Source organism: Puntigrus tetrazona, unplaced genomic scaffold, assembly GCF_018831695.1.
Source record: "Puntigrus tetrazona isolate hp1 unplaced genomic scaffold, ASM1883169v1 S000000007, whole genome shotgun sequence".
Classification (NCBI taxonomy): Eukaryota; Metazoa; Chordata; class Actinopteri; order Cypriniformes; family Cyprinidae; genus Puntigrus; species Puntigrus tetrazona.
Window position 1 is genome coordinate 453,506 of NW_025047687.1, and position 10,066 is coordinate 463,571.

The following is a 10,066-nucleotide window of genomic DNA, read 5'->3' on the forward strand; positions in this document are numbered from 1 at the left end:
TGGACATTTTAATGTTCAGATAACATTCATGAATAACATTTTCATAGCTAACTGTGAACATCAGCAAAACACTCTTAGAGCACAGTTTTGTTAGCTAAGAAAACAAAGATCACAAAATAAGGCTGATTGCATAGAACTTGAGCCTTTTCTGTGTTCCACATTTGTCGACTGGATTCGGGCTTAAAAAGGCCTAAATGTTTCTGCAGTAAACTTGATTTCTGAAATAGTTTTTAAAAAAATAAAAAGCCATGAATATTAAGGAAAGTTTTCAGCTGAAGGGAGATCAGTCCATTTGGTCTGATTGGTTTCAGTCTATTGTTTCACTCATGTTGTGTGGACATTTTCTAATCAAGATATGGACTTGATATGGACTTCAGGTTTGAGCGGGTGTATTGATGTATTTTGGCTGAGATTGATCTGATTCGTAGACAGGCTGTCCTGTGACAGCTGTGGCACCATGTGACACATCCATATTGATGTCAAAACACAAAAACAACCCTCATCAACTCCACCCCACTCTAACACAGAGACGTTAAAGCACCTACAGGATTTAGGGTTTGGTTGAGTGGGCTCTGTCCCTCAGTGTAATGGCATTGGCCGACTGCTAGGAGGCCCAAGAGCTGATTGGAGCTTGTGGGGGGAATAGAGTGGGGTCAGCTTGGGCAGGTATCAGCTGATTGGCCCCTCCGTCTCTCCGTCCTTGTCCGACTCATCTTGTATCTCGTCAGTGTTCCCTGAGTCACTACTCGCAGATGAGCTGATGGAAAGAGAATTTCTGAAAGAGAAGCAGAAGATGATTTTGTAAAATCCACACAAAAAATACCTTATTCTCTGGAAATGGTGCCGTTTGTGTCTGCATGACTTTCAAGTAATAAAATGTACACAGAAAGTCTAAGTAAACTTACAACAATATTTATAAAGTATTTTTTGGTCTATCACACCATAGGACACATTGATAAATTTATATATAATTCAAGTTGTAAATTTTTTTTGCTTAGAAACTGCTAATAAAATTGTGTAAATTTATTGATATCAATAAGCGCAAACAACAAATAATATAAAAAGAAAATTTTCATTCTGCAAGTTAAATATTTATATTTACTTGATTTTATTCTTTTAATATATTGCCACCTCGAATTTTGTAAATAAAAATAAATGATCAGCCTTGTCAATACAGGAGATCATATTATTTTGAAGTGTGCCCTTTAAGAAACAAATCATTTCAGTATTAATGCATGTCATATGGTGATGACATAGAGCGACTAAGTGACTGTATGAGAAGCAACGGGGATGATAAATTCGCTCTGCCATCTTGCTTTTTTATTTTTCGTTTCATTTGTAATGCCAAGAAGGAAGAGTTAATCTCTCATGTTAATCTCTCAGCCATTAAACGTGGGACACCAACTGTTTCCCATTTCTTTCTCGGACTCCACAAGTTATCTGGGACAGAGCGTTACAACATCTTGCCTAATTAGAACACATTGCTAAGCTTTTTCTTTAGTACTTTTGAATGCTTTAAACATTTCATATGAAGCTGTTTTTGAGTGAACCTATATTCTGTGAATCATTAGTGAAATCACCTGCCACCCTTGATCATTCTCCTGCATGTCTCCATCTGCACATCCAGCCCTCGCTTCATGCTGCACATCTCCATATACTCATGCAGATGTCTGTTCATGTCACTCTTAGCTGTGGCCAACTCCATCTGCATGTGAGAGAGAAAGATTTAATTACATACATTTTATTTGTCATAAATGTAAATACGGTTAGGAGGATAAACACAACCACAAAAAATACAGAAAAACACATTCTAACCTCAATTTGTCCAATTGTGTTTTGATATTCCTGCTCTCTGGTCTTGAAAAGAGACTCAGTCTCATCAAAGAGATTTCCCAGACTGCATTCCTGAGAAAAAAGACACAAAACGGCTTATTTCATTTATGTTTACTCTCAATTTGTACATATGTATTGACAACATGTACTGACAACAGAGTATTTTCTTTTAGTTAATACTTCTATTTTTCATTAAAATTGACCATCTTTACTGTTGATTATAATAATTTTAATGGATTTTATAAAATGTAATGCAATTTATAAAGTTGCAGAAGATGTCTATTTTAAGCACATGCTTTTGAGCTTTCTATTCAGCAAAAATAGTTTTCACATGATGATAATCAGATAGGCATATTAAAATGATTTATGAAGGATCATGTGACACTGAGGACTGCTTTCAATTTAGCTTTGCATCGCAACTACATCTTCAAATATATAAAAAACCCTGTAATTTTAATATAATTTTAATTAAACAAAATCTGGTGAGCAGAAGATAAATTTTTTCTAAACATTAAAGTGCCCCTATTATGGATTTTTAAATAGCCTCTGAATCATTGAAACTCGAAATTTTTAAAAATTAGTCTCAAGCCATTTCACATTGATGTCAAAATGAAACATTAGCATATTGCCTGCTGACTTGGTCATTTGTTTGAATAAAAATGCAAATTCATTCTTAGCCACTAGGTGCTTTCGCACCGTTAAAAGCTCACAAACACTGCTTTATATGAAATCAACCAATCCCTGAAGCGGTTTGGAAACTTGAATAAATCATTTGGGAGTCTTGAATTTTGTGACCTTGCATGCACCTGTTCTCCCCTAAATGGCACTCCCCAAAACAAAATATGAATCTTTCATAACTCATAATAGAGGCTCATTAAAACATGTCAACAATCCCAATTGTTTGAACAGTGGTGTATATGGAAGCTCACAGGTTCTTGTGCGTCTCCGTTGCAGTCGAGGGCACCGGCGTTATTAGTAAGGCTGTAGGGAACGTTGTAGTTGGTGAAATCCTCCCATAACAACAGCGTATCATCGTTCTCTTCCCATGTCAAACTGTCACAGTCATCATCGATCTCAAACGTCTCCCGTCTAGCAACAAATGAATTATCTGAACAATGTCTGCACATGAGGAAAAAGAAAAGGACAGAAAAAGAGGAGAGACAAAGAGTGTCTCGGACGGCCAGCACAAGATGAGAATATAGACAAGCATGAAACATACATACACAAACATGTTAAATGAGGCCAAAATCTGATTTTTTCCCTTACTGTCAATTATAAGATTTTGCACTTGCAGTTTCAATCTGGATCTGAGTGTGAAATGATCATTTTAAAGCATCATTTATCCCTGTAAAGCCTGACCTAGAATTACATTTAGAAAAATCTTCAAAATAAAACAGTTTTAAAATTTAAAAAAAAAAAAAGTTTGTGTTCTATTTATTTATTTTGTGTCCTATGTAATACATCAGACCAAACTTCTGATAATCATATTTGATACATTTGAACATGACTTTATGAAGAAAAAAAGTATAGATTTAGATTGTATGGATAATCAAATAATGCTTCAGTCCGGCAGGTGTTCACACTGAAATATTACAAACAAGACAAAAATTATTATGTTCACTTCATCATTGAAGATTTCACATTAAAATGACCAAGTGAACCATGATCTGAATTTTAATATTAAATGTCTTTTACTTTCTAAAGATGTCAGAAAACAAGTAGCATGATCCTCAATTTATTAAATGATACGTAAAGCTTTACAGGGTTATTGATCATAAACACTCCACCGTGACATGAACTGATTTTTTTTGTCATTTTTAATTCACTTAGTCATTTAATTTATTTGAGTCAATTTTTTCATCTAAAACTAGATGAAGCTAGAAATGTATTTCAGCAATTTAAGAAATGCTCCAACCAAATATCAATTTAATTCTTTATAAAGAAATGTCAGTTATATTAACACTGTGTTTTGAATAAATATCTATTTATGTTTTGTCAAATAAGAGATTTTGTAGTTAAGACCAGTGTATGACATGATCAATATTTCAAAAATTACAATGTAAAGAACCTCAGTAATATCACTTTCTTCTGGCCTACAATAGCAGATAAAGCTATTAGTGAAAGGGTGAAAGTGAGAATTAGAAAAACATAGAAAAAGACATCAAAGTAGAAAGATTAAAATCTCAGTCCCTACTCATTACAAATACATGGGAAATAGCAATCGGCATAATTCCCCCCAACATTTCATTGCATGTCTGCAATTCTATGCATCTCCACTTGGTGCTGCCAGAGAGTAAGAATAAAATGATCTCAGATCACAGGCTGAAACCTGAATCTGGTTTTTGTGAAAACTCACAGCTGGTTTAGCATGCGTTTCATCTCGTCTGTGATGTTGAAGGGGACATCCTCCTCTGAAGTGCTGGGATCTGCATCCATCTCTGAGTTCTCCTCATCTGACACTGGCTTTTTCTCCTTTTTTTTGCACACCACAGCCATCTAAGACATGCAAACAATGTTTACTTATTGTGATTTTATGCCAGTAACTTGTCCTTTTGTACTGTTTTATAAAGTTATTATCATATTTGTGATCACATTTATTTGTGACCTTTATTTCCTGCAATTAGCCTATGACTTTTCTAAGATTTTTGAGAAAGGATCCTGTAATTGTGAGTCTGATTCTGAGGGGGGTTAAGACAAGTTTATATTGCGAGTTTATATTTCACAATTCAAACTTTGTTTCTCAGATTTGCACATTTAAATTACGCAATTCTGACCTTATAACTTATAATTGTGAGTTCTGCAGTTCTGAGAAAAATTCTAGAATTTTCGTATTTAAATTAGCAATTGCAAAGTCGTTGTGAAAGGGTCTCAATTCTACAGGCTTCTATACTTAAGTACATAATATCTAATAAATACAGAAAAACAAAAACCCATACAGAGATATATTCTGCCTTCATTACATTCTAACTGCATTCCATTCAAATTGGCTAAATCTTGCATTGAATGACTTTGGCTTCTCAAAACATGTTTTGTTTGCTTTAGTTCACTTTAGTTTTTTGCAAAGTGAGTGGCATACTCAAATCAGAATACACATCGTTAAAACAACAATTACAATATTATCATACATGGTATATATATTACTATTTCAGCCACATATTAAAATCAACTTGTGCATTTGAACTGAACACAGTGTGGGTTTGGCTGCAGGGCAATGTGATCTTGCCGCTGCAGTTTTACTTTAGTACTGTGTGTTTTACCCACCCTGTCTGCTGATGCTCTGGATGGACTGACATTGAACATCTTAGACATGTCTTCTGAGTTCCTCTGCTGAGCCACGTCACACAGTTTGGCTGTGATGTCAATTCTCCTGCAGATGTCCATGTCCACCTTCATGGCTTTCTCCTGAATCTTGGTGTCAAGGTCAGACATTTCCTGCGCAGAGATTTGACAATTGTTATAAAATGAAAAGAAAACTTTCTTTACAAATAATGCAGTTATGATGCTGGAGAAACAACATTAACGTTTGCAGTATCATTAGATTTGTGCTTAGTCAGGGTGGATTTTGTCTTCAAAGTTTGGACTAATAGCCTCTTTATTCTATGCCTCTAGATTTACAAGTAGGCAACATGCACACTGCAAAGGCCATGTTTGTATGATATGATAGAGAACTATGAACTATAGTATATACTATAATATTCTATATTAACCAGTGACATTGATCTAATTAAAAAAGAAAAAAATAGAAACTAAGAAACATTTTTTTAAGAAAAACACACTATCCCACAGGATCACTCTAAATTGTTATAATCTTCATGCTGAACATCAATTATATACTATCAACAAGGACATCAACACACCAGTTATAAATCAATGCCATTGCACACAGATGCTTGGACCAACAAGTTAGTCTTGTGGTAAATCCACAGGCACGCAACAAACTTGAGCAGTTAATTTTACCTAAAGGCCTTGTGGAAAACAATTGCTCTGACTCATTTATTCTGTATGGATAAAAGGAGGAGTCAAAAACATTGACTCTTGACAATTGTTGTTTCTTAATTAAAAGCACAACACATTTTGGCAACATATGGAAGTTATTTCCATTCCACAGAATAAAAAAGTAATTAGGACTTTTTCACAATTCTGCCTTTTTTCCTCGTAACTTTGAGTTTATATCTCACAAGCTTAAAATATTTTTTTCACATTTGAAGATAAAGACAGAGTTATGACTATATCTTGCAAGTTTTTTGTATTTGAAAACTTTTTTTTTAATTATAAACTTGCAATTCTGAAAAGTTTTAATATCAGATATAATTTCTACATAATTGTGACCTTTTTCTCACGGTTGAGACTTTATATTCTATCTTCTTAACATTTAAATCTCTCAAATGCAAGTTCTAAACTTCTAATAAATTGCAAGAATTGCAAGAAAAAAAATCTGAATTGTGAGATTAAAAATTCATGATTACTGTTTTAAAATTCTTTATTCCATGGCGAAAATAAGTTCTTATCAAAACACGTGAGTTCAACAAATCAGGGCAATTGTTTGTATTTATTAAATTCAGTGCTTTTACAGATCACATCTTGCATTTGCTCTTACTTTCAGGTGCAGGATTTTCCGCCGATTTTCTACAGCTTTAGAGCGGCGGTGTCCGCCAGCCTTTACAATAAATAGTGATTTCAGTTCACAGCTTTCATTGCTTTAAAACTATTTATGATTTTTATGACACACAGTAACACTCATGTAAATGACTGGTTGACAGATGAGGCAATTTAGAAAGCAAAAATGAGTAACTCTTAACATTAACCCGTAAATCCAGGTGGCATCTGGGTAAACGGTCTATTCGTTATTTACCAATCCAGACCAGTAGGTCCAAATCAAAGGCGTGTATGGGTGAGATAATGGTATTATGACAATGAGACTCAAAACAGAGCTGTATTTGTGAGTGTATTATCTTAGCTCTGTGTTTCTGCAGGAGGGGAAAAAACCTAATAAGGCTAAGCATGTTTCTCTGCTGTCAAGGAACAGAAGTCTTATAAAACAACCAGTAACAGTGTTGACTTTAAGTAAATGGATAGTTCACCCTAATTTACTCACCTTAGTCCTTTCATACAGTTAGTTTCTGTTTCAGAAAACATGCATATATCAGCGAATCATTGGTCTACGGAGCTGAATGTTCTTATAAATGGTCTCAAAATGCAGCATCATACGATCATATATGTCTGTATTTCAACTAATTTGAGTCGGATTGACTTTTGCATTTGAAGCATCTGAAAGTGAGTTTTTGAAATATCTGTGCTGCTCAAGCCACAGACCACTTCATTCAGTCAAATTTAGTGAAATGATTTAACTAGATTTAACCAAAAAGAACCGGTTCAAAAGAATGAATTGCATTCGTCAATTGCATTCAAGTAATTACAAGTAATAATGTTCTGTATAAATAATGTACTGTATTGTGCACAGACTGATCATTTCAGTTCATAAGAAATTAGACCTATATTATAGCAAAGGGTATTAATTTTGTGTTCTTTAATATGTTTTTTTATTCTCAAAAACAGAATGAATGGATCAGCATGGATTATGCTTTCACCTAAAAACCTTTCTTGCAGAAAAAAACACCTACATGGGTGGCCTAAGTAAAATAACAGCACTTTTTTAAATTTTGGGTGACATCCCTCTAGGCTTTTAAAGACCTGATTAAAAATTGATTTATTTATTTAATTTATTTATGATTTAATGCCATGTCAGGAGAAATGGCTATATTCATGGCAAAAACAGTTAAACAGCTTATAAACTATAAGCTAATTAAACACTTCTTATCAAATGTGGTGAAAACATCACCCATTATCCAATAAATTCTGTGTCTCTTGGACTGAAAACACATTTTTATACTGTGATCTCATGATGTAATAAAACAAAACAATCATACTGCTTTTCATCATGAAGAATTCTCTAAAGAAAAAAATGTCTTAAGTCTGATATTTTGGTCTCCAGATGAGACTGTTTGGTCCAGGCTATGGAAATACTCACATCACTCATGAGGCTCTTGAAGACCACCAGTTCAGCTTTCAGTCTTTCAACCTTCTCATTCAACTCGCCCTGAATGGCTTCAGATTCGTTTACATTCTGAACACACCCAAACACAATTATAGACAAACATGAGCACACAAAGCAACATAAGAATACATGAAATAGTCTGTATATGATTACACTTTTAGTATTAAAAGTACTCTCATACACTACCATTCAAAAGAAGTATTTTTAGCTTAAGAGGCCTCATTTATTTAATCAAAAATACTGCAGAACTCTTTTTAAAAAATAACCTTTCATGCAGTGTGTAAGACAGCTCTAAGTTAATGAAAACCACCTGCAAAGTTTTTAAATCTGAAAGTGCACCCATGTATGAAGTTATTGTCTCAAAATAAAGAGTAGAATCATTAAAAAAAAGTAGTTTTTAAATAAACTCCAAAGCAGTTTCATGTTGTAAATTAAACATTAGCTAATTGTCCAATTGTTGGTCTTTTCGCGTTGGTTTGAATGAAAATGCTAATTTATTCTTTAACACTAGTATCACAGGAGAAGTTGAGCAATGAATATAAGTTGAGCAAATACAAAGGTAAAACATAATATTATAATAAAATTAAAGTGTTTATGACCTTGCATACATTTCAGCCTGTTGGTTGGGACTCTCTACACCAAAATATGAACCTTTCATAACCCATAACAGGGGCACTTTAAAACTGTTAGAACTGTTTTCCACTTGAGATGTATTACTGAGATCATTACTCCAGTCTTCAGTGTCACATCCTTCAAAAATCAGTAATATGTGATTACTATCAATGTTGGCGCTTCATATTATTTTGGCAACATTTGGAAATGTTTAATTTTAGAATCCTCTTTCAGAATTTCTTACTAAAGCTTACAGATTTTGATGTTAAACATGATGCCAGTCTAGCACAACAGCTCAGTATCAGCACAACATACACTCTCTAGTCTAATGAAATCCTCACAGCAGTGGTGCTGAAGGTTGGAGAGGAAATCCATACAGAATTTAAAAAGCAGGCTCTGAGCATGTTTGGGATCTCTGGGGACGCTTCTTTCCTCTGTGGTTTTGCTGACCCATAATCCAACACAAACACAGATGCAACCGTTTATTGATTTTTTTTTCACTACATCAGCAGAGGATGGATCTCACACCTGCAGCGTGTTTCTGGGGGAGATGTGGGGAGGCTGAGACTGACATGGAAGCGGCACTGGACCATGCGGGCATATTTAAACACTCCAACTAAACGCATTCCATTTACAGCCCTGTCCCAGATTGTTTGAGGTCTTTCTCTCACACACACAGTATCATATTTGCTCAGATCACGTGTGAAAAGTTGCTCATCATGTATTTTGGCATGAAAGCATGAGTACTCACACACTTAATCGAAGTCACTTCAAGAAACAGCATATTTAATTTCATCATTTAAAAATAAAAGAGTTCAATGCAGTTGCTATGCGATTGCTTATTAATTAAACTTTAACGTCTTTTGACGGCAGACTTTGATCAGTCTGAGCACAAACTGAGACATCACTAAGATCTCTTCTAAGGCTTTAGACGAAAAACATGTAACAACCAATACTGCAAAAGTATTTGTCGGCCACTTTATTAGGTACACCTTACAAGTACCGGGATGGACCCCCTTTTGCCTTCAGAACTGCCGTAATCCTTTGTGGCATAGATTCAACAAGGTACTGGAAAACATTCCTCCGAGATTTTTTTCCATATTGACATGATAGACTCACGCACTAGCTGTAGATTTGTCGGCTGCACATCCATGATGCGAATCTCCTGTTCCACCACATCCCAAAGGTGCTCTATTGGATTGAGATCTGGTGGCTGTGGAGGCCATTTGAGTACAGTGAACTCATTGTCATGTTCAAGAAACCAGTCTGAGATGATTTGCGCTTTATGACTGCTGGAAGTAGCCATCAAAAGATGGGTACACTGTGGTCATAAAGTGATGGACATGGTCAGCAACAATACTACCAGCCTAAACTGTTGATACAAGGCAGGATGGATCCATGCTTTCATATAGTTGACACCAAATTCTGACCCTACCATCCGAATGTCACAGCAAAAATCAAGACACATCAGACCAGGCGACATTTTTCCAATCTTCTATTGTCTAAGTTTCCTGTTCTTAGCTGACAAGAGTGGCACCCGGTGTGGTCTGCTGCTGCTGTAGCCCA

The 10,066-nt window shown here is 35.0% G+C and overlaps 1 protein-coding gene across 1 annotated transcript in view; it reads right to left on the reverse strand.

The window, feature by feature from the left end:
• Positions 1 to 6: 6 nt before the first annotated feature.
• LOC122332228 (intermediate filament family orphan 2-like) overlaps positions 7 to 10,066 on the reverse strand; it is a 20,057-nt gene continuing 9,997 nt past the window's right edge. Inside the window, exons 3-10 of the mRNA XM_043229522.1 lie at positions 7,862 to 7,957; positions 6,431 to 6,490; positions 5,095 to 5,265; positions 4,190 to 4,329; positions 2,763 to 2,952; positions 1,816 to 1,905; positions 1,581 to 1,705; positions 7 to 775 (exon numbers count right to left, since the gene is read on the reverse strand). Coding sequence (XP_043085457.1) covers positions 670 to 775; positions 1,581 to 1,705; positions 1,816 to 1,905; positions 2,763 to 2,952; positions 4,190 to 4,329; positions 5,095 to 5,265; positions 6,431 to 6,490; positions 7,862 to 7,957 — 978 coding nt within the window. The 3' untranslated portion in view covers positions 7 to 669. The remainder of the gene's footprint in view (positions 776 to 1,580; positions 1,706 to 1,815; positions 1,906 to 2,762; positions 2,953 to 4,189; positions 4,330 to 5,094; positions 5,266 to 6,430; positions 6,491 to 7,861; positions 7,958 to 10,066) is intronic.